We start from the raw sequence: 25,110 nt of genomic DNA, 5'->3' as shown, positions 1-25,110 counted from the left end.
ACCACTTTACCGTAGAAATAACTAATTCTGAAAGAAAAATGTTTCCCCTTCCAGGCTTTAGCAAGCTGTGGGCTTTATTCGCTAGTGGGAGCGGGCTGGCTGATGAGTCATGTTCAGACTCTGTGATTTTAGTATTCATTATGAAGGGCCTACCCGGTTTCGGGAAACTTCACCATGCACTATACAGAACCAACTTAGCTTTTAATGAGCAAACAAAGTTTTCAGCTTCCATGTTAGCCATTTGCTTGTGAGCTACGTCTATTACCTTAACCCAATCTACTAGACTCGTTATCGTAGCGGTTCGAGTAAATGAATTAGACGCTATTTCAATTAATGAAATTGCATGAAAGATACAGTGAGTATTACTGCTTGTGATACTGTTTGCGGGAAGCGCTTTGATCGCCTTGTATAATGTAGCTGTCGTCCGTTAAATTATGAATCGTACAGGGGCAGGGCAGCGCTTCTTGATGCAGGGACCGGCGGCACCGACCAGCGCTGAGAAGAGAAGTCAAAGAGTTGAAGTCCGAGTGAATAGAGCCCATTGCATGATTGTGTCTTTATTACTGCCCAGAATCAGTGTAATCGGGACCCGTTTGGATCGCAGACATAAGACCTCCGGTTACAGTAATGTCTTATCACTGCCATGCCAATTTTCATTCTGTTATACGGCCGACCGTTATCAACGGGGCTCACGCTGGTAGGACCCGAGGTGTAGCAAGCCTGACGTGACCCCGCATCACGTAAATGAACAACCGAGAGTGTCAGCATGGTGTTTGAGGCCAAGCGGTGACCAGTCTATCCGTTACTGTTAGCGCCTCAGCGTGGCGGGATTTCGCGGCATCTGGCGCGCGTTTTCCTGGCGAAGCTGTTTGTCCCCGCGGGCGGGAGGCGGATCGGTGAAGCCCCTCCCACTGTACGCGTACAGCCAGAGCCGTGAGAACGTCGGCTTTCCGTCTGTAAACCCAGCACCGTTACTGTCCGGTAACTGTATATTGAGCGGTAAGGCAGCCGGTGAGTCTGCGTAGGTAAGTCTGGTAAGCTGTCGCGTGCGTTCCGTGCAGGTGCACCGACTGTGCTCTGTGTGATAACTAAGCCCTGCAGACTCTTCCGTTCGGAAATCGAGCTCTGTGTGCGTACTGTGGAAATCCGTGATCTCTTCTTTTATCATCACGGACACGGTTTACTTGTTGAAGGTCTTTAGCAGTTTAGCGCTGTACACGTTCCCTGACATTGTTGCTATGGGAACCGTAAACACTTTCCTCCATTTTGGAGCGTAGCAAACAGTGCCCAGCGGAAATTTACCGTGCAACCACTCTGTGCTGGTTTTAAACGATTAATATACTTTTAAGTTAATATGCTTTTTTTTATATTAATGAACTATAGTGAAGCTGGTTGAGCCATTGTAAATGTATCCTAACGCAAAACATGAACTTAAAGGGACCAAAGGAACATGCATACTAAACCTTTAAAAAAGAGCACTTAATAAGAGAGAACCTTCTGCACGGTGTATGAAACGATCACACGGCTGCTGCCAAGTAATCATGTGGCTGCGTATGGAAAATACCTGGCGGGTATACCTGGAGGGACACCACGACAATTAAAGGGACCTCTCGGCCATTGCATTATTTAGAGTGCTTTTAATGGCTCGAGTTGGATTTTAAATTAGACTATATGATTTTCTTTGTTAATGATACCTAGTCAGTGAATCGTTGTCCCTTACGGGCAAAGCGGCTAGCGATTTGTCATTAATACGCTGGTATAGTACGTGCTGTAATGCACTAACGCAGTATCGTGACTGGGATCAGCACATGTATGATGGGGTTGCTGTGATCTTTCTCACTAATTGAACACAAGACCCTTACAGAGAAACTGAAGGGAATTCTGTAAAACTTCAGACTTTATCGTACCTCCTATATTTACCACTCATGTTTTTATTCTCAAAGCCTTTGAAAATTGGGTTTAATAAAAAAAACATATGCACTGTTTCGCCGCGGATTAAGAGACGCTGCTGAGCAACACAGGTAAACAGCAGGTCCCCTTTCCAGTAAAAAAAAAATAAAAATCTACCACCACTGTATAAGACGCACCTAATTTTTAGGCCCCACATTTTTCAAAAAAAGGTGCGTCTTATGCATGGGGAAATACGGTAATTGCAGATATACTACCTTATTCATGAGGGACGACAGACCAGAGTTTGTCAGGTTTTCTAAACCGTCGTCTTTGTGTGAGACGTTTTAATGGAACGGAATACGTTGGGTAATAATGTGAACATGTGGCCGCTGTGTGATAAGCATTCTCCATATTGATCAGAGTTTCTGAGAGGCAGATCTTCACAAGCGGGTGTAGACTATGTAGCTGTTGGATGAAAAAAATATCCAAAGCTACCTGGTTCCTGGATTTGCCCAGCGGTGTTGCTTTAAGCTTATTCATTGTAGTTTTTGTATTCTATCTCACAGGAAACTGCTTTTTTGATCATGGCTACCGGAGGCGATGCACCTGAGGAGGTGAACAGCGATCTGGATCTACCTAACTGGAGCCACGAGTCCCTTGAAGACAGACTTAACAATTTGGTACATTTCTTTTTTTTTTTTTATTTTTTTTTTTTTATAATCTTCTTGACTTAAGCCTTTGTTTTGTCATTGTCTATTCACTGTCAAGTCACACGACTCTAAGGTGGACATATTCTATTTGACATACACACTCATGGTAATGCCATACTGTAACATAAACAACACCATACACGCTAGCAACACACACACACACACACACACACACACACACACTATACTTATATAAAACTACACAGTCTAACACTATGGAGTTACACACACTGAATCTGGCACTACCATAGAGTAGACATACTGCCTCTGGTTCTATACGTTTACACACACACTGACTATAGCACTACATATACACACACATACACAAACTGACTCTGAAACCACAGTATACACATATACACACTGACTCCAGCACTATACATTTACACACATAGACACTGACTCTGACACTACTGTATACATATACTGACTGACTCTAGCACAATAAATATACACACTGACAGACACTATAGTATAAGCGCCTCTCCCCATCTTTTGCCATCGTAAATTCGGCACCCTATGCTTTCCTGTGGGGGCCATGGTGAGGCGAGTGCCATGAGGCTCCCAGCAGGGACACGCAATGCATGTTAGGTAACCCCTCGCCTCTCCATGCCCCCACAGGAAAGCATAAAGGGTGCCAGATTGATGATGGCGCCCTACAAAACCCTGTGGTTTCTAGTCGACCTGGCACCTGGGGTTTGTCAAACCTTGTATTAAACTGATGATCGTAAGCATCTGTTTGATATAATTGTTTAATTATACACCTAACTGTATATACATACAAAATCCCTGACTTTGTGTAAGTGTACCTAGAAGAATCGATGCTATTTTGTTAAATGGTAAAAATAAACTATTACCATGTCTATTTTGAAAGCATTCTTACTTTACAGCATTTTTCACACCTGGCTAAAACGTTTGCATAGTACTCTATAAGCACAAACAATATGATTTCAGGCAAACTTATATCAATCGTACAGTCGGTAGCGATTTACCAACACAACCCTAATTTAGTATGGTTTTATTTTTTCCCTCAGAGCTGGAGTGGACAGAAAAAGGCCAACAGGTCATCTGAGAAGAACAAGAAAAGATTTGGAGCAGAGTGTGAAACAAGACTTACAAACTCCATCTCTCCCGAATCTACCCCTGGCGTTGGACGAAGGAGGACTAGAACGCCGCACACTTTTCCACACACCAGATATGTGTCTCAAATGTCTGTGCCAGAACAGGCGGAATTGGAAAGGCTCAAACAGAAAATAAATTTTGGGGATTTAGATCAGGTATGCTTCTATATTTCCATGAATTTCTTAAAATGGGCCTGTCATTTATCCAAACCTCGCAATTTACCTTTAAATGGTAAACTTACACGTAATGGGTTAATGTAATGGTATGACAATGCGGGCAGACATTACAACAGTTTTTCATTAAAGGAAAACTCTTGCTGAGATGCTTCATTACAAGTACCAAGTGAAAAATGACTTTTCTAGAAATATTGTATTTTCTCTTCTAAAAGTGAACTCCGGCCAGCTTTCTTAAAAATAACTTTTTTGCTAAATATTGTGCTGTTTTTCTTTTTTTAAAACAGTTAGTGTTAGTTTGAGCAAACAAAGTTTTCAGCTTCCATGTTAGCCATTTGCTTGTGAGCTACGTCTATTACCTTAACCCAATCTACTAGACTCGTTATCGTAGCGGTTCGAGTAAATGAATTAGACGCTATAATAAACCTCCTGTGGAGGAACACACTTCATTAGCGTCACCGTAAAGTATCGACTGAGCAGGGAATGTCACCCAAATATCACATGCCTGGTCACACGAGCAGCCGCCTGGACTGCGCATAATGGAAGTTTATTAGACCAAAATGACAGAAAAACAGGTTTTTGTCAACAATAACCTACATTGCAGCAGACAGTACCCAGGATTATTTTTATGTGATTTCAGATTCATGGATTGCTTTTTGGCAGTTATTACGAGACTTTAGGCACGTTCATGGAAAGCTCTGTACCTAACACGCTCTCTTCTTTCAAAGCAAAATGGTCTCTTACTTTGAAACCAGACACTACTGGTAGAGTGGCACCGATTCTAAACAAAAAGGACAGATTAAGCCTTTTTGATAAATTCATTATAGTGTTAAGTCTTTATACTAGATATTTTACATCAAATTTACTTTTTTCTTCTAACAGCAGAGCATTGGAAGTGATTCCCAAGGCAGGGTGACAGCAGCAAATAACAAACGGCAGATCGGTGAAGCTCGCAAGCCGTTCAACTTCCTTCCACTACAGCTAAACACCAACAAAGAAAAGGCTTCTCCTTCCCTAAGCCCCCCAAAGAAGGAAAGTAGTGCCAGCACCTTACCCAAGGATTTTCTCACCATAGCCCCCAATAAAGATTTTGCCCGGAATTATCAGGCTTCTGTGGAGGAAGATGGTGAAGAAGAAGCTGCGGTTGATAGAAGTCAGGTAATATGTTCTTCTTACCCTATACTGTTATAGGCAAAGTTTAAATATCACTATTTACAATATAGATGAGGGGGTACAGTACATGCAAGGACTGCACAGAAATTAGAAACATAATTTATCCCATTAATTGCGTTGTGAGGGAAACACAGCTAAGAAATACTAGAAGGTGTTATAAAAACCCTTGGCTTAACAATTATTTTCCTGAATTATTTCCAGCAGTAACTTTTTCTGGAACCATAGATCCTGGGGTTTGTCAATCCCTATGTATATAATTATATATATATATATATATATATATATATATACGTATATACACACACACACACACACACACACACACGTATGTATGTATGTTTCTACTTTTCTGTCTTTGCTCTGGAACTTAATTCTTTACGGGCGATTACTGCAATTCATGCTTTTTCTGTAGGTTGTGAGTAGCCTTGTAAAGATTCGTGAGTATATCATCAAGGCCAGTTCCCTGAGAGATGACCTTGTTGAGAAAAAGGAAAGGTCTACAAATGTTGAACAATTATCAAAGTTAATAGACCTCCTGAAAGTCCAGGAAAACTCTTACTTTACATTCCTTCAGAAAATGCTTGTAAGTGTTATCTTCTTTACAGATGCATGCTATGTGTCTGCACTTTGTCATATTGCCTAGTGTTTATTTCCTTGGCTCTTGACCCCCCCATCCCCTCTTAATTTGTGCCGATACGATATTACAGGGTAGTGGAAATGCGGAGGAAAGGCGCACAGTAGAGTCAGCGGTGGGATCTGGTTCTGTAGCAGAGAGCTCATTCTTAAACATTGATGGGCAGTCTGAGGCTTCAGATGCCACGGTAAGAAGAGAAAGAAGAGAAATTCAGATTCAACAAGGGGCATGAAATGATATAATGCTTTCTAAAATAATACCTCTGTAATAGACAAGAAGTACATGGACAGAAGTTTATAGTTAAATGTCCTCTCTATACCTGTTAGTGATCAGCAGGTTTAAGAACTTCAGATCAGTAGAAATAATATTCAAACGCTCTTCACATGAAGCTTTGTATTTCCATGTAAGTGGATAGAAGGATGTAGGGGAGAGAGAGGGAGATCATGGTTGGGAAGTAACCTGAGCACAGAAGAAAGTTGATGAAAGGAAGTTAACACACAGACTGTTTTTCATGGGGAGGAAGGTTCAAGATGGAGTTCGATGAAATAAAGACTGGGAGAGAAGTGCAAATCATTTTCCTCTGAATTATCAGCTTTAATGCCCAAACCCTTCCCAGGAAACGATTGATGCCAAATATGGTCTTAGTCATATATATTTATATAAAAAGATACAGTGCCATATACGATGATGTAGCTTAGTGTTGAAGAAAACTTAGCTTTTTTTATATTGCTCCTTGGGTGGCTTTCTCTGCTCACACACCACACTGAGATGATTCTTTAATGAAAAGGCCTCCTTGTCCACTTAAACCCCTTTCCTTTCTAGACATTCACTAGTCCTCATCAGTGTCTGGGTGATTAGAATCTGTTCTATTTACCATGAGGAACGATGATAAGGAGTCAGGGTATTTGTCTAGTAGATACACATACAGCCGTCTAGAAAATATTGACTTATGCAAACTAAAATAAAAGTAAAATGGCTCTATATTTTCAAAGGCTCCTTTTCAATCTAATGCTAGTAAAAAAAAAATCGGTAGTTTCCTGTTAATTTTTCTTTTTCCTAAAATGCTATTACTGTTATCTCACCGAATTTAAGGGCCTTTTTTTGTGGTCAAAATCCTGTGCGATATACATGGAGAATGAAATAATGAGAAGTGCAGGGAGAAGTTGCCTCACAGAAAATACGGTATATGTTGGGAGATGCGGTGTATGTTCCCGCAGCGCCAGCTTCTAAACATTTATGCGGGCAAAGTGCATTTTCACTAGTTACATTAGCACAAGACTACATTTATCACCATGAGATCCCTTATTCCAACAGCTCTAAAACTTGATTACAAATTTGCAACTCTCAGCGTTGAATGATCCAATAGTGCAGGTACCATAAACAGTTTAACTACATGTAAGGAGTGTGTGTGTGTGTAATATATATATATATATATATATATATATATATATATATATATATATATATATATTCAGAGGGTATGACAACTAGAATTGACCTTATTGCAGGAGCTCAAGAAAACCTAGGATTTTTTTTTAATCTGAATCAAAATAGTAACATTTAAAAAGTAAATAAATGTGTGTATAATGTATGTCTTAGTATTTGTAGACGTGAAATCTAACGTTTTATAAACTATTTAATAAAGGAGATATCTCTTAACCGACCCAGAATTGAGGACAATCTAGGGAACTCATCTTCACAAGTGAAGTTTGTGGTTTCTGCATTTCCAAGAGATGACAGGCTCCCTGTGAGCAGCAGGGACATGCGGCCAAGTAACAGTAGTGTTCAGCACCGTGGATTACACACCAAGGTAGGTATCGATAGAAAGAAAGGTTCCTAGGCGTTTTTGTTTAAATAAATAAATTTCAGGGAAAAAAAAGTAATGTCTGGACTTTGTCACGTGATTCAATCGGTGTTTCAATTATGTATTATTCAGGGCTAATTTGTGAATGTTTTAACACCCGAATAAGCCTAGGTTGGTCCAGCTTAACACATGTCTAAATCAGCATATTGAAATATCCAGCTCTATTCAGAGGCTTAAATTAATCTGTCTCAGCTCATTGAATACCATAGATGGAAATACAACCTATTTAGTCAAAAAAACAATAACTGATTTCTCTCACATAATTGGATAGAACCCACTATCTCAGTTTATTTTGGTTAATAAATATCACTTTAAGCCTCATTATAACATTTAAACCATTTATCTAATTTACTAGGGCAATGTTTACTTTATTCAAAGTTTCTTCCTATTGCCTGTAAGTATGAGATGGTTTACTTTAGTTAGTGGTGAGAAATGCAGAATGTGCTTTTGCAGCTCAGTTATACTGGCCACATAGCCACATAGCCATAATTGAGTTTGATATTTCCATCAAATCCTTGGGCCAACTGCCTAAACACTCAACGCCAAAGAAGGATGGGCATGAAATGAATGAACTTGTTGCATGGGATGACTTAACCCCCTGGAAGCTGCCACCAACAGATTCAGATAACAAATGTCTAGAAACAGTAAAAGAACAGATTTTGAAAACGCTGAATCCTGGACAATGGCTTTGCGATGAAGCTATTGAAGAAGCCATAAGCAACTTCATCTGCCAGAGAAACCTTACAGAAAAGATTTTGATGTGCCCCACCTACATTTACCAAAGTTTGGTGCGAGGAAGAGCAGACATTTTCTACAGCTTCTTGGGGGTAAATGTCGCCTTAAACAAAGACATTTTGTTGGTTCCTTTTAACACGGATTCCTGGGGCTCCGGACAGCACTGGTGCCTTGGTGTAGTCCTTTATAATACCAGGGAGGTGATAGTCATAGATTCCATGAAGGAAAAAGAGAGAGCAACAGAAAATTGTGACATATTATTGTCTATTGCAGCTGCTTGTTACCAACTGGCAAACTTATGTTTTATCAGAGAAGAGTGGATGGCATTCTTGTGTGAGGACTCAATTCAACAAAATAACAGTTTTATCAACTTGATAAAGACCTCATTGTGAGGTTGAAACGTTGTTGCTGTCTTCCTTTAATAAATCTGCCTGAGCTGGAACCCTTGAGTGCCTGGAGCCTTTATTTATTTTGATCTACTGGGGAGCTGGCCCTTCCTGGCACAGTTAAGCACCATTGTTCCTTTGGTGTGTGTGCAGATTCCTCATTCTGGTGACCAACATATTACAAGTGTCACCAGTGTTCAAAATGACAAAAATCTATATGATATGTCAGATTGATTTCTCTGAAAAACACGTTTGATTTTCCTCCCATTATATCCTATGGGCATTCCCTCAAAACTGTCATTCACCTGTCATTCCATAGAAAACAGCTATAATCCCACATAGTATGAGTTTTAGATCCTGTCTCTGTACTAGGGGAGTATATGTGCCAAAGATCTATATGATATTTCAGAGGGTTTTGTCTGAAAAACAAGTTTGATTTTTCTCCCATTATATCCTATGGGCATTCACTCAAAACTGTCATTCCATAGAAAACAGCTATAATTCCACATAATCTCAGTTTTAGATCCTGTGTCTGTGCTATGGGAGTATGTGTGCCAAAGATCTAAATGATATGTCTTAAACTTTTTATTTCAAAATCAATTATTATTTTCCCTTCCATTATAGTCTATGGGCATTCCTCCCCATTATAGTCTATGGGCATTCCATTTTGTCATTCGTTTTAGTATGTCCCCTGTGGAAATATCATTCTGTAATAGTAGAATTAAACAAATTGTTCTTGTTTCTGCTGGGAGGAAGAAACCATATTCATGTTGCATTATGGCACAAGATGTTTCCCTGAAACCACAGAAATCTAACAATTTCATTACTCAGTCTCGTGTTTTTTGTAGTTTGCGAGAGGTCTTTTATTTTACTTTTAAACATCGGTTAAAAAAAAAAATTCTCATACAAATTAAAAGGACAATCTACTGTCCCTGACAACCCCTGGCACTATAGAAGAATGCATATTACTGTAACCTATGAGTACTTTAATATGCATGCTTCCAAAATAGAGAAACAGAGCGCTTACCCGGCACGGACGAGGCTGCCCTCCTCCCTGATGCTTGAAGCAGTCAGTTGGTGGCAGGACGGTCGTCCCATTGGAATCAATGGCAGTGCAATCCATGGCACGTGGGTCTGAAGAGACGCCAGCACTGAGGGGAGTACATCAGGCGGAGAACACATCTTTCAGAGATTCACTGGGGCGGGCGGACAGGGCAAATGGATATGTGGGAAATTCTGCATTTTGAAAAACAAACATGAACATTTAAAGGGGACCCCACTGAAATCATACGATTTATGCATATTTAAATGACGGCTTGTAATGTAGGATAAATGCATCTACTTGGCATGCTTTCATGACACATCTTTTATTATTTCTGTTAAAAAACCATGATTGTGTTATTTTTCTGGAGGAAGAGACCTGTAATAACCTGTGCCGACATCTATACAACCTCACTCAGGTGTTTGATTATAGAATTACACACGTTATGAAACCACATAGTAATATGTGTCTGCTAGAGAAATATACAGGCTACATACATCCAAAGAGTATGACATGTAGTACTGACAGATTAGGACAAACCAATGAAGAGAAGCAGCAGTGCATAAATTGTTGGTATATAAGTAAAATGTGCTTTAGAATATTTATTCTCCATTAAATGAAAAGTGAGCGCCATCCCCTTGATCAATAGGAACAGTGGCTGCAAGTTTATGGTAGTTGAATCGGGTGAGTTTATTACAGGGTCTAAAAAAATAAAAATAAATTCTAATATGAATAAAAACAGTAATGTATAAAAAGTGACCTGAAATAAACTTCATAGGCGCAGACTCTTAAATGGTTTTAGTGAATGCTTGCTGTTAGAAAAAAGATCTTTCTTCTGCATTGTTTACTACTAATTTTTATCCTCCATTAGATTTATACACTAAAACACTGTGTGTGTGTGTATATATATGTGTGTGTGTGTATATAATATATATATGTGTGTGTGTGTCACTATTTACAGGTGTCAAATCTAAGTTATTATAAACTATTTAATAAAGGAGATATCTCTTAACTGACCCAGAATTGAGGACAATCTAGGAAACTTATCTGCTTCTGGGCTTTTATCATGGTAGTTTTTGTGTGTTCCTTTAACCCTTTTGAGTCAGGCTATCCATTCTGAAAGATTAACATCAATGATCTTATGCAAGCGGAACATTACGTTGTTTGATGCCTCTTCAATTCCATTTCTTTAGAGAAGGCTTATTAGGGTTATTTGATATTTTGAAAAGTTTTCAGTGTGTGTGGTGGTTTAAAAGCCACGTCATGAGTTCTTGTCTTGTTGTACGCAGGCAGTAGATCCTCAACAAGAAGCCAAAGAGGAACTAAAGAACATGAAGAAACAGCATGCCTTATTAACAAGGATGCTTCAGCAGCAAGAACAGCTCCGGGCCCTGAAAGGACGACAGGCGGCGCTCCTCGCTCTACAGCACAAGGCAGAGCAAGCGATTGCTGTCATGGACGAATCTGGTAAATAACGTTTGAACTAATGTTAAGCAGAAATACAACCAGTACGCTGAAAAAACTGTCCACAGATATGCCATGATGTGGAAAATCAACACGGACGTCTTTGTTATCCTCTGTATAGTAATATTATGGCCACGTTTAGTTATAAGCTGACTGGAGGAAATGGAAGTTTGAGCTACTGCTTGTCTTAGTGGACATAAAAGCAAATCATGAAATGTTCTGCTTCCTGCATGACGTTCTTATTATTATCTATGTAAACTTGTTTCCAATTATTATTTTTTTGACATTTTTGCCATAGTGATCACTGAAACTACAGGAAGCGTGTCTGGTGTAAGCTTAACATCAGAGCTCAATGAAGAGCTAAATGATCTGATTCAGCGCTTTCACAACCAGCTGCATGATGCTCAGGTACAGTGTGCTACTTAAATATATGAAATAAACGCATCGAAGACCATGGCCTTTGCATGCTACAATTATTAGTGTCTTGCTTTTTTGTTTTCTAAATATTTAACTTTGTTCCATACTGGCATAACAAAGATTCTGTCGCAAGTTGTGCACAACAATAAATGCTTGTATAAAGTTTGCTCATTATTTGATAGCTATAAAACCTCTTTATGGTATTTTATGGTAACTTGAGACTCGAGCATTGACTATCCTTGCCTCGTGTCTGCTAGAAAGGTGTAAATTTTGCTCTTACAAAAGGCCATTCACATCTTTACTAAACAATTTTCAGAGTTCAACTTATTTTTGTCTTTCACTTTTTTGAGAAGGTGGTAGCTAAATTGGACAGCCTTCCATCAGAAATAGTAGGGATCTAAGGCAAGATATAGATATCTTGCGTTAGATTCAAGATGGTCATGCAGCTGTTCCATGCATTCTTACATTTATTTAACAAAAAAAAGATGAAATGGAGAAGCCGTGTGTGGAAAAACTAAGTACATCTTATGATTTAATAGCTTGCAGAACCACCTTTAGCAGCAATAACTTGAAGTAATTTTTTTCTGTATGAATTTCAGTCTCTCACATAGTGGTGGAGGAATTTTGGCCCACGCTTTCCAAAGTTCAGTTTGTTAAAGGTTGTGGGCATTTGTTTATACACAGCCACATCATTTTAATCAGGTTGAGGTCTGGACTTTAACAGGCCATCATTGTCCTGGTGCATGACCCAATTTCGGCCAAGCTTTAGCTTTCAGACAGATGGCCTCTAGAATACTTTGGGATACAGAGGAGTTCATAGCTGACTCAACGATGATTGTTGTTGCAAATTTTATGTAAAACGATACAATTCAAAGAGGGTGTACTTTCTTATTTTTAAGGACAGTGTGATATATATATATATATCAATGTGTTTGTGTCTATATATGTATACTGATATTTTTGTTATCACACTGCAGGGTCCACCTGTACCAGATAACAGAAGACAAGCAGAAAGCCTCTCGCTTGCAAGGGAAGTTGCTCGAAGCAGAAACTCCTCTTTATCAGAACCTCTCTCAGATGTACAAGACCCTCTGTTCAATAAGGTTGGGGTACTGCTCGAAAAGAAACAGAAAATGGACTCTCTTCTTGGAGAACTACATGATAATCATCTAAATAACACGACCTGTAAGTGGCACAATAGATTATATTTGTGGGGACAGAGTTTGGCTTTGACCAGCATGTGTATAGGTTTAAAAAGGTTAATGCATCTACATTGCCTATTGCTTTAGTCAACTGAACCCCTTAAGTGTATGGATGTAAAATGTGGGACGTAGGAATGAAGCAGCAAACCCAAGCTCACAACAATACATACTTGTTTGTTCCTCTCTCTAAATACAGCATTTTAATTCTATTTTAGTCATGGCCTCGGGCTCCCCGCATAGGAGCATGGATCAAAGAAGTATAGGTTCAGCCGCCTCGGTTCCTCTCATCTCAGAGAATAGAGCAGCAAACAGCACAGCCGTTTATCCGTCCGCTTCCGTAGCATCTCTAAATGAAAGCGACGATGAAGAGAATCAAAACCCGGCAGAAAAACTGATGTATGTATTTCAAAATGACCAACATCAAGGAAACTATTACACAGTTACAATTTTATGTAGCTTTTCTGTGCGTTCCCAAAATATTCGATCTTTGTGTCCACCGATTTCAGTTCTGAAGGTTGAGGTAAATCTATTTGTATGGCTAACATCTGCGTGGCTCTAGATTGCTTGTTGATCCCCAGCCACAGGAGGAAAATACATTGTCTATGAACTCAGATACCCCATGCTGCTACCCGACTACAGGGAATATATTTTCCTGAGAGAAATGTAACATTTTGAATTGATTTCTTTAGGTGTCGTTTTTATTTTTTATATATTTTTTTTTCTTTCTCTTTTTAGAAAGTTGAAAGAAGTTCGAAAGAGGCTAAATGAGTTGCGTGATTTGGTTCATTATTATGAGCAAACGTCTGACATGATGGCAGATGCTGTAAATGAAAACACTAAAGAGGAGGAGGAGGAGAGCCGAGATTCTGAATATGACTCTGACTCTGAGCAGGATGATGTTCAGCCCGTCACTAACATACGGTTAGAAAGTTTTCCTGCTGCAGGATCTTATCACACTAGTTCTTTTTGCCTTCCTCAGTGAAATGTTTGCTTTTCAGTGATGTAATTGCTGTTTCGTACTATTATTAGAAATCCGCACCGGACCAGTAACTGGGGACAAATTAACAGCGTTGCCAGTGCACAGTGTGCAGCAAACAACCGTGATGACAGACCCCTCAACACAGAGTGTGAAATAAACAACAGATCAGCCGTTAATTCAAGAACCTTCAATGTACCTTCTGCATTAGGTATCTTTCACTTAGTCGTGTGGTTCCTAATGTGATTGATCATAATAGTAACCTCTCTTCCGTCTTGGAAATAACATGAATTCCAGAACAGTTTTGTTGTAACGATGTACAGTTTTGTTATATGAATGTTCGTAGTGTTTAGGCATTGTTTTATTGAATGCCATCAATCCCGCTCTATTCCGCTAGGTTGTTTATACAACAGAGAAGCAATTGATAAAGATAGAGACTGTGATCCAGACCTTGATGAGGATGAAGCCCAGGAGGACCACGCAAGCAGAGCCACCGTGTCCAGTAACAGCAGTGCTGCGGATGACTCTAATACTGATTTTGAACAAAAATTCAATCGACTTATTGCAGCAAAACAGAAACTTCGAAAGCTGCAGGATCTTGTTGCAATGGTACAAGTGTATTTTTTCCCCCTAGAATGTTTAATATTTTACAAAATGGATAGATAGGTAGATTGTACAACTTAGTTGTATAGTTGAAGCCTTTATTCCTCTTAATAATGCTATGTAGCTCTGTAAACAAATCTCATAACCTAGTGCTAATATCTGTATAATAAAATAGAAAACCAAACAAGAATCGAAAAGGATTTAAAATCCTCCACTTTTGACCTTCCTCAATTTGTTCCCTCTTTTGGGTGTATCAAGAAGCTAATTGCTGGAGGGAGAGCAGTAACAAGCTTGTGTGTGTGTGTGTGTATGTGTGTATGTGTGTATATGCTGGGCAGGTAATTAAGAAAGAATGCTCTCTGCAAACTAAGTTAATGCATCTGTTCTGTTTTCGTTTCAGTATGGCGATGATACAGAGTCTGATTCTGTCCCAGCTGAGAGTTCTGTTAAGGGTCAACGTTCATCAGGAGCAGAAAACACTCAGCAACAACCTAACAACACTCGTCCGAATATGTCTGCAGTTCAAAAAGATGTGGCATTTAAGGAGCAAGCAAGGTGAAGACCCACTTTCTCTTGTATGCCAAGCAAACTTACTGTTTTCTTCTTTCAGGCTTTAATGACGTTTCTGTTTCAGGGAAAAATTCTATGAGTCTAAACTTAAGCAGCAGCAGAAAGAACTGAAACAGTTACAGGAGGAACGGAAAAAACTTATTGAAATTCAGGAAAAAATCCAGACTTTGCGCAAGGCCTGTCCTGACCTACAGGTATGTAAAAGGCAGGGTAGCTGGAAAGAACGGTGAAGAAGGCTGCAGTGGGGTTTGCTGAGCATTGTTTGAAATCTGTGTGAAGAATATGAAGCTGTAATTGTACTTGCTTTCTGCTCTTCACACCTCCCTGGGGGTCTTGGTGCCAAATGGTACCGTTTTGATTTCTTAATCCCATCCCCCAACATTGGTTGAACAGCTCATTGTAAAGCAGCAAGACTACAATTACTCAGATAATTTCACAATTTGAAAACCAAAAGAGTCCTACTGTTACATTTTCTATAAGACTTACAAGCCTCCGTGCCTATATTTACCAATAATATGTGTTGGGTTTTTTTTGTTTTTACTCTCTAAAGTTGTCCACGTCTAGTCTTGGAACCTGCCCTGCAAATAGACATTTGACAACAACCACATCAACTCCCGAAGTTCTTGAAAGTAGTAACGCTGTTGTCCCACCTATGCCTGATCCTGAAGATTCGTCATCCGTGGACAATGAGGTGAACTCATGTTTTTGTGCTCGAATATTTAATCTCTTCAGGACACAGGCATTTTACACTTGAGGACGCAGGTTTTCAGTATTTTTTATATGTCTTAGTCTTGCTTGTGATTTCCTGCTCTCTCATTTATTACACAAAGCATATATTCTTCCATAAAAAAAGTGAGCAAAAATACATATTTTTCACAATATTGCAAATGATTTCTTTAACAGAATATGTGCAAATACGGAACAAAATTTGCTGTCCCACATACATAGATTTCTCATGTTTTTGGGATGTTAAACATACGCATTTGCGTTTTTACTGAGCCCCGTCTCATTTGAGCCTGTATGGAGGGCCGCTGCGCTGGAGGCGACCGACACGTAGTACATACTATTTATTACACTGGCTGAAGAAGGGAATAGGACATCCTGCGTCGCAAAGCAGTTTATTATTATTATTATACTTTATTTATATAGCGCCGCCAGATAAAGGGCTTTAAGTGAAGCTGAACTATTTTATGATACCCTATAAGTACACTTAATTAAACAAAACTGTTTAGTCAAGTATGAGTACAAATATATAGTGAATAAAGAGTTCCTGATAACATTTTGAATTCATGGTACCCATGTGAAAGAAATGTTATGGGGCAGAGCTGGGAGGGAGGGATGTAGTTGCTTGGATTTGTGGATGTCCTAGCCCAGTCTTTTAGTATTAAAATACATTGTGACTTCAGATTTGCTACAAGTGATCTTTTACTCCTACATTCTTGTGTTCTGTGAACATTGTTAAACACCATTCTTTTTTTTTTTTTTTATTAAGCACACGGCTGCTTTAATTTACAGGGTTTTTTTTTCCCTCTTTAGGTGTGGTCTGAGATCCGTAGACATCAAATTGTTCGGGAGGATTTAAGACAAAGAAGAAAGCAGTTAGAGTCCCTGATGGCTGAGCAACAGAGGAGGCATGGATTAACAGATACAAATTCTGCCGCGTCTTTAAGAAGTGATGACTCTGAAGGTCAAGGATTTAATCAGCAAAGCAAGACGGAGAAGTGAGTGTTTTTTTTTTGTTTTTTTTTTAATTGACTACCACATAAGACCCAACCCTGCAGTATGGAAACCAACAATTTTCATAGTGGTTGTCGCACGACCCAAACTTGTCTCTTCTTTGTTGGTATAGGTTGGTTTTTAGGTGCATAAAAAAAAACATTCACATGGTTGTTGTAAAGCTGGAGCCCAAGAGAAAAGAGAGAAAAAGGGAGCGGAATGAGAGGAAGGGGAAGAAATGATCATCCCGTCCACTGTGTCCGCTGGCTTTATTATATTTTCATTTGTTTGGAAATTCTTTTACTTGCCTACAAAAGCCAATGAAAAAACTACTAAATAGATTTGATTGTTTTCCATTTTTAGATTTTTATATATATATATTTATGGGGCTCCATTGCCCTACATTTGCGATCGCAGTACCTGTCTTTTTACTGTCGATATGGCTCTTTTTTGATCGGTCCAGAGAGTGATCACATGGCTCCCTGGTGGTTTTTATTTATTTATTCAATACCTCGATAGCAACACCGGCTGAGCGAAGGAAGCAATCATTGTTTCCTAAGCTCTTTACAGCCGCAAGACGCTGCCGTTTCAGAAAGGCGAGTATAATCACGCGGGGGCTCCTGAAATTTTAAAGGGTCACTCCAGTTGTCATATACACATCTAAACATTGCGGAAGATTCCTATTTCTATGTGCATAAGAAGATCTGAAAACAGTTTGTTTTAAACGTTTTAATACATTTATAGGGAATTCACAGAAAGCATCAACTAGTTACAAAACAGGGATCTCTTGGGTGTGCTGGTCATGTTGTATTCTCTAAAGATCGTATAAAATACCCTTGACCATTTAACTGCTCTGACCTTGATGCTTTATCAATGTTGGGTTTTTTTTGTGTTAGGACCATGGCTACCTGGGGTGGTTCTACCCAGTGTGCTCTTGATGAAGAGGAGGAGGAAGGTGATCGTGCCTACGTTTCAGATGGAAATCAGGCAGAAGAGGAGGAGGAGGACGAAGAAGAAGAGCAAGATGACACCTTTTGCGAAAATGTTTCTTACCGTCGAAATGGCACAAACCAAACTTCCAATAGTGGAAACCGTAGTAAAAATGGGTAAGTGCTTGTTTCTTTTTCGTGTTTTCAGGCAAAGTGGACTAGTGAGGACCAACAAACCATTGTACGGCGCTATGGATTTTGATGGCGCTGTATAAAACAATAAATAATAACGTATACCATTTTGAATGCCCATATTGTGTATTGTGAAGAATATCCTGCATGCTGTTGATTTATGTACATCAGGGGTGATAAGTAAAATATAGTTTTCCTTCTTGCAACATATTGAAACATACAGATTATATTCCAAAACTTGAATTGGTATGAATATAAGTGGGTGCAGTCAATAGGATATTCCTGTTTATTGCTTAACTTTTACTGCTTTGTGCCACAATTCATATGTAGCCTCAGGTTCTGCACTTTTCTTAGGGTATCAATGTTTTGACCCCTGCCAGAGGTTGGATGTTCACTGACCCTGGTACACGTTCTTGTAATGTACAAGCCTTTTGAAATGGGTGGCTTTTCTAACATTAAACTTGTTGTGTCTGCACTGTAATTTTTTAATGCAGATTAGGAAATGTGTATGTGATGGCTGTGTAATGGACACAATGTGTGCATGCATGTCCATGGAGCTTGGATATTCCAGGAACTAAAAGGTTAAATCTATGTGCACTTAACATTGCAACGGATTTCATATTTAACACCGTTCTTCTTTCTAGGTGGAAAAGCCAGCGTCCTTTTTCAGTTGATGGCAATTATCGTCCCTCTCCCAAAACAAGGCAACAACAGAATATAAGTATGAGACGGCAAGAGAATCTGAGATGGGTGTCTGAGCTTTCTCATGTGGAGGAGAAGGAACACTGGCAGGATCAGTTTGACCAGCTGAAGAAGCAGCTTGATTTCAGTACAAATATCTGTCAGACCCTCATGAGAGATCATCAGGTAAAAAAAAAAAAAAGTAAAATGTGATCTGTATTGGTCTTCGTCCCACAATCTAGCAGTTTTTTGTTTTTCTTCTAAATGTTATTTTCCAATTTTAGACGCTGTCCTGTATGATGCAGAGCCTTCTGGTGAACCCCTACAACGTAATGCCAGGGGCCGTGGGAGGACCGCAGCTCCATCTCCTCACTCATCAGCTCAACCAGTGCTACTCACAGCTTAACTGGCAACAGAACAACGTCTTGAGGTAGAGAACGGAGTACATGCGTCAGTGTGTATTAGAAGTTGCCACCATGGTGCTTTTATCATCAATTAAGTGGAATTCCCACTGGGGAAAAAATCATGCCGTGTACTTATTTTTATTTTATGTCGATACGCTTTGTTTATTTGCACTCTTATGGGTCACCGTTGCAGGTAGTTTTGTTGACTTTACCTGCTCAAACACAACTGAGCTGACTTTATGGCAACGTTAATAAAGCCATGTTTATCTAATAGACTGTTCCTCCACCGACTTAAATGAAAATTGAAATGTAAATTTGGCTGTAAACTTTCATTTTGCAGGCTAAAACAAATGCTGAATGATGTTATGCGCCATCAACAAGAACATCTATCACAGGAGAGCAATCCGAGGAAGGACAGGGGAAGCAGCGTGCCCCCACCTCCATCTCCCAATATGTTTGCTAACTTCAGTTTTATTCCACCACCCATGAACTTTTTCAACATGCCTGCCTTTGGAAATGTCCCCAATGTGGTGCCAGGTCTGTTAATGTTCAATGCGACCAACTGACACTATTAAAAATATTTGTTATTTTCAATTGCTGCTGTTATGATTGTTTTCAGCTCTTGGCAAATGACAAAGCTTTTATGGAGCTCCACATAAATCAGGAAATGTAGTTCTCTTTTACTAGCAAAATCTGTTTATTGCATTTGTCTTCAAGACACCATGGGGATTATCTCCGTTTATGGCATTGCTTACATCCAGCTGCCTGCTCCGCTATATCATTTCAGAGCGGATCATTATTCACCTTCATATAATTTACATTTAGTATAGAGAGCATTAAGATGACTTGGACTCTAGATGCCTGCTCTGCGTGGGGGTCCGGTATGATATATGGCACAAGTCGCTTACATTTACTGCTGTTCACGGGTCAGATCTGGTCCTTCAAATGTGCAGCCACAAGCTGAATACACACGTTCAGATAGCCTGCAGCCGCTTATCGGCCACTCGTCGTGAAGTGCAGGAGTCGCTTTAACTCCCCAGTCCTGCCCTGATACCAAGATCAACAGAAACCTGTCTGCTACTCTTTAGTCACAGATAGACTAACGAGACGCTCCACTGAAAGTATGCAAGTATTAATCAGGCCAGAATTCTTATAGAAAATGATGTTATACACAAATCTGCTTTACAAAAAAAATACTCCTTCAGTACTAAGATCATTGTATATTGAAGCAGATTTAACAAAGTAAACTAAGGACAGTATGGGTGTTTTTAGGTTTGTTAATTCACTCTCATGTTGATGTTGACACAGGTATGAACTTTAATTCTATATTTCCACCTGGCTTTGGCGATTTTACACACGGTGTTCCTTCTCAGTCCGATACGCCTCTCCATCCTCCTGATCCAAACACATCTGGAAAGACTGAGTATATGGCTTTTCCCAAACCTTTTGAAAGCAGTTCTTCTTCAAATCCAGCAGATAAACCAAGGTAATCGTCCATTACAAGTTTGGTGTCCTTTTTGTTTACAGCACCCCCACCGTATAGTAATATAAAAAGACATTGCAGTGATCCCACCATAAGAGGTGAGCAGAGCTATGTAAGAGTATTTTTTTTCTTTTTCAAAGGAATGCACAAAAATCAGTTGGCGAGGGAGGCCACACGAGAGTAGTTTGGCCACAAGATCAAAATAATGACCAAGGGAAAAAATCAACGTTTTTGAATGCTGGCCATTCAGCTTCTGGGCTGTCCATGAAGCAGTCAGAGGAAACCCACCGAGTGAAGCAGTTTGATGAAGAGTCCATGGAGAGTTTGAGCAGCATGCCAGATCCTGTGGATTCAGTTACTTTCACCAAAACCTTCCGTGCGCGAAAAGCAGTAGCACAAGCCAGCCTGGCCTCCAAAGACAAGACGCCGAAAGCAAAGAATAAGAAAAGAAAGATTTCCCATCAGAAAAGCAGAACCTTAAAGAACTCTGGCAAGTATTTCTAGCAATGTGCGCTTCAAACACTATTGATGTGTGTGTGTGTCTATATATGTGTCTATATATATATATATATATATATATATATAATTTATAATTATATATGGTGTGTGTGTCTATGCATAATATTTTAACTCTATATTCACATCTTTTTGGTTGTTTTTTTTGTTAATGTATACAAGGATGACCACCCTTGCCGTCTTTCACATCATCTCCATTCCTTGAATTTTACAATTAAACTTCCAACTGAGCAGTTTCCCAGGGTTTCTTGGATTTGCTCCAGTTTCAGCTTATAAGTGTGTGATTCTGTTGTAGGGTTTCACAGTGCCAGTGGGTCCAGCGTTGGTGAGCTGAAACAGAGTGACAGTAAACACTCGCAGACCGAGGAGCCGGCTGTAATCACTCAGAATCCAAGCAATGCTGATCACTTGCAGAGAATGAGAAAAAATGACCAGCATGTAGAAATGTCCTCAGGTATTGTGTAAATTGTATTTAAATATTGCGTAATATCATTACCATTAACTCACGTATTTCTACATTTAAACCGCTAAGGGGAATTTTTTATACAAATAAGCCTTATTTGCTTTTCATGTTTTTTTTTTTTTTTTTTTTGCTAAACTGTCAATAAGCCGCTCCATGGCTTCAAACCAGGACTGTCAGCTTTGGAAAAGAAAATAAAAACACAAAGGGTGCAACTAGCCACAGAGACTACATATAAATACTTAGAGTAAATCCTGACGAGTAATACTGAAGGAGTTTCTAAATGAGCATGCTGAAAACGGGGAACAAAAACAAAAAGTTAGGCTAGCTGGAGTTCCAAAAGCTTTGTGACATTGAAACTTACCCTGTTTTCTAAGCTTTCAGAACCACGTTTACATCTCTTAGTGGATCATCACTTTGCCTAGCCGACTACTCTTTGTGAGAATCAAGGCTTAACAATCCCACTAGAAGTCTGGATGTTAATTTAAGCACCCTCTAGAGAGGGACGTATCAGGGCATAATCCGCAATATGAGAGAACTTCTTGAAATTGCTGGGGTAGAGGTGAGGAGCGAAATATCAATGGCATCCAAGGTGTTTTCCTAGAGGTTAGCCAGTCAGATCTACCAAAAAGGACAGAGTTGGACCACTCTCTAAAAATCAAGGCTCTCCTCTTATTAATTAATATCTAAAAATATAATAATAACCCCGAGGATATAGGTCCTGTAACACGTGCTACTGCAGCATCAGGGCGAGATTGTGTCCCAAGGGAAGAACTTTCCCATTAACCCCTTCACGACAAAGCCTTGTACGTGTACGGGCTTGCAGTGCATTGTCCGTAATAAGGCTGCATCATCCTGAAATAGGGTTCCCTGGTATGTGATCAGATAAGAGTCTTACTATCCCAAGCGAGGAATTAAAGCCATGTTCAAGTAGACCAAAAGTGACTGAAGATATCCCAATGGTGAAGTGAATAAAGGCTCTCGCGGTGTGTAGGGCCAGTCGTTTATGATCTCCGGCCCACGAGGGCCTGCAGCCTTCCACAATGGGTGATGACGAAAGGCAGACCTAAAGCGGCATATAAAGGGAAGGACAGGGTGACCTCGGCAAGTTCTTTAATAATTCTTAATGCTCTCCTGACAGTGTCCTTTATTATATAGTAGTATATATAAATATAGCAGGTACGTCTATTTGCCTTATATTTTCGTTTATCATTTTAATTTAGTATGCTTGTTTGTGCTGTGTAAAGGATGGTCCTGCGTGTATATACATGAATGAATCTTTTGATGCAGTTGCTGTATTCACATGGTCACTTAAAGTAAAAACAAGCTTATATGTAACAAATGTTTAAGATATTGTGCTTCGGCTCACTTACAGCTTTGGGCTACACAACAACACCAATAGGAATCTGATATTCATGCAGATCTGTATACTGTTATGTAGGGCTGCAACTAACGATTATTTTCATAATCGATTAGTTGGCCGATTATTTTTTCGATTAATCGGATAAAAAAATTAATGTACGTTTTTCATTTATTTAAAATAATTTAATAAACAAATAATGTTAAATACAAACGCAGAATAATAAAAAAAAACTGATAAAATGCATTTTTTGTCTTTATTTCCCAACCAGCCCCCCCAATTTATGCACATTTGAGCACAGGCTTGCCACGCTGCCTCCCAGACATGCCACTCCACGCTGCCTCCCAGACATGCCACTCCACGCTGCCTCCCAGACATGCCACTCCACGCTGCCTCCCAGACATGCCACTCCACGCTGCCTCCCAGACATGCCACTCCACGCTGCCTCCCAGACATGCCACTCCACGCTGCCTCCCAGACATGCCACTCCACGCTGCCTCCCAGACATGCCACTCCACGCTGCCTCCCAGACATGCCACTCCACGCTGCCTCCCAGACATGCCACTCCACGCTGCCTCCCAGACATGCCACTCCACGCTGCCTCCCAGACATGCCACGCTGCCTCCCAGACATGCCACGCTGCCTCCCAGACATGCCACGCTGCCTCCCAGACATGCCACGCTGCCTCCCAGACATGCCACGCTGCCTCCCAGACATGCCACGCTGCCTCCCACATATACCACTCCACGCTGCCTCCCACATATACCACTCCACGCTGCCTCCCACATATACCACTCCACGCTGCCTCCCACATATACCACTCCACGCTGCCTCCCACATATACCACTCCACGCTGCCTCCCACATATACCACTCCACGCTGCCTCCCACATATACCACTCCACGCTGCCTCCCACATATACCGTGCCACGCTGCCTCCCACATATACCGTGCCACGCTGCCTCCCACATATACCGTGCCACGCTGCCTCCCACATGTGCCACGCTGCCTCCCACATGTGCCACGCTGCCTCCCACATGTGCCACGCTGCCTCCCACATGTGCCACGCTGCCTCCCACATGTGCCACGCTGCCTCCCACATGTGCCACGCTGCCTCCCACATGTGCCACGCTGCCTCCCACATGTGCCACGCTGCCTCCCACATGTGCCACGCTGCCTCCCACATGTGCCACGCTGCCTCCCACATGTGCCACGCTGCCTCCCACATGTGCCACGCTGCCTCCCACATGTGCCACGCTGCCTCCCACATGTGCCACGCTGCCTCCCACATGTGCCACGCTGCCTCCCACATGTGCCACGCTGCCTCCCACATGTGCCACGCTGCCTCCCACATATTCCACTCCACTCTACCCCCACATATGCCACTGTGCCTGATACGCCTTATACCCCCTGATACACCACTCCATCCTCCCCAGACATGCCACGCTGCCCTCCCCACATATGCCTTATATATCGTATATGCCTTATACCCCCAGATATGTCACTCCATCCTCCCCAGATATGCCTTATACCCCCAGATACCTCATAGTCCCCTCAGAGTCACAGACCCGTTCGCATCACACTGACACCATACTTTTATAAATAAGTACTGGGTTAATCTTCACTGCCCCCAGGATTTAGATTCCCCTTAGTCTGCCCCCCTTTACCTCTAACTGCGCCTTAAGTTAACTTTATTAAATTAACCCTCAGTCATTAAATTAACACTAAACACCCCATTAACCATAACTACCCCTAAATTAACTCTAAATACCCCATCAAACACAACTACCCTAAATTAACCCTAAACACCCCATTAACCACAGCATCCCCTAAATTAACCCTAAAGACCCCCATCAACCACAACAGCCCCTAAATTAACCCTAAACACCCCATTAACCACAACTGCCTCAAATTAACCCCAAACACCCCATTAACCACAGCTGCTCCTATATTAACCCTAAACACCCCATTAACCATAACTGCCCCTAAATTAACCCTAAACACCCCATTAACCATAACTTCCCCTAAATTAACCCTAAACACCCCATTAACCATAACTGCCCCTAAATTAACCCCCACCTCCCCTAACTTTCAGCAGCCCAAATATTAATTTTATACTTACAGTTAGATGAGTGTCACAGCCATGTGGTTCTGGCCTTCTGGGAGAAGGAAGGGGGCGGGGCCAGTTGTCACAGTGATTACAGGGAGGGGCTGGTAAGTAGGAGCTGCTGCTGTGAGTCACTGAAACGGTTTATATAATGAGGGGTATTTTTCAGAGCGTTTGCTCTGAAAAAACCCTCATTTTATAATCGATAAAAATCGATTCAACTAATCGATAATGAAATTCGTTGGCAACGATTTTCATTATCGATTATTATCGATTTTATCGATTAGTTGTTGCAGCCCTAC

The 25,110-nt window shown here is 40.6% G+C and overlaps 1 protein-coding gene across 1 annotated transcript in view; it reads left to right on the top strand.

Annotated features, from left to right (window-relative positions):
- Positions 1-2,474: 2,474 nt before the first annotated feature.
- LOC149285590 (pericentriolar material 1 protein-like) overlaps positions 2,475-25,110 on the top strand; it is a 28,891-nt gene continuing 6,255 nt past the window's right edge. The window contains exons 1-22 of the mRNA XM_089495185.1: positions 2,475-2,570; positions 3,635-3,877; positions 4,778-5,053; positions 5,481-5,651; positions 5,776-5,889; positions 11,019-11,196; positions 11,492-11,601; positions 12,588-12,795; positions 13,028-13,208; positions 13,548-13,733; positions 13,842-13,999; positions 14,186-14,397; positions 14,792-14,946; positions 15,026-15,155; positions 15,512-15,652; positions 16,498-16,682; positions 17,574-17,783; positions 18,443-18,665; positions 18,764-18,909; positions 19,224-19,420; positions 20,192-20,369; positions 20,507-20,856. Of these exons, the coding sequence (XP_089351311.1) occupies positions 2,475-2,570; positions 3,635-3,877; positions 4,778-5,053; positions 5,481-5,651; positions 5,776-5,889; positions 11,019-11,196; positions 11,492-11,601; positions 12,588-12,795; positions 13,028-13,208; positions 13,548-13,733; positions 13,842-13,999; positions 14,186-14,397; positions 14,792-14,946; positions 15,026-15,155; positions 15,512-15,652; positions 16,498-16,682; positions 17,574-17,783; positions 18,443-18,665; positions 18,764-18,909; positions 19,224-19,420; positions 20,192-20,369; positions 20,507-20,856 (4,048 nt within the window). The remainder of the gene's footprint in view (positions 2,571-3,634; positions 3,878-4,777; positions 5,054-5,480; positions 5,652-5,775; positions 5,890-11,018; positions 11,197-11,491; positions 11,602-12,587; positions 12,796-13,027; positions 13,209-13,547; positions 13,734-13,841; positions 14,000-14,185; positions 14,398-14,791; positions 14,947-15,025; positions 15,156-15,511; positions 15,653-16,497; positions 16,683-17,573; positions 17,784-18,442; positions 18,666-18,763; positions 18,910-19,223; positions 19,421-20,191; positions 20,370-20,506; positions 20,857-25,110) is intronic.

The sequence above is a fragment of the Sceloporus occidentalis genome, unplaced genomic scaffold (assembly GCF_023333645.1).
Source record: "Sceloporus occidentalis isolate IW3139 unplaced genomic scaffold, rSceOcc1.0.p SCAF_77, whole genome shotgun sequence".
In the NCBI taxonomy this organism is placed as follows: domain Eukaryota; kingdom Metazoa; phylum Chordata; class Lepidosauria; order Squamata; family Phrynosomatidae; genus Sceloporus; species Sceloporus occidentalis.
Note: the sequence above shows the minus strand (reverse complement) of the source record. Positions and strands in the feature narration are given on the sequence as shown.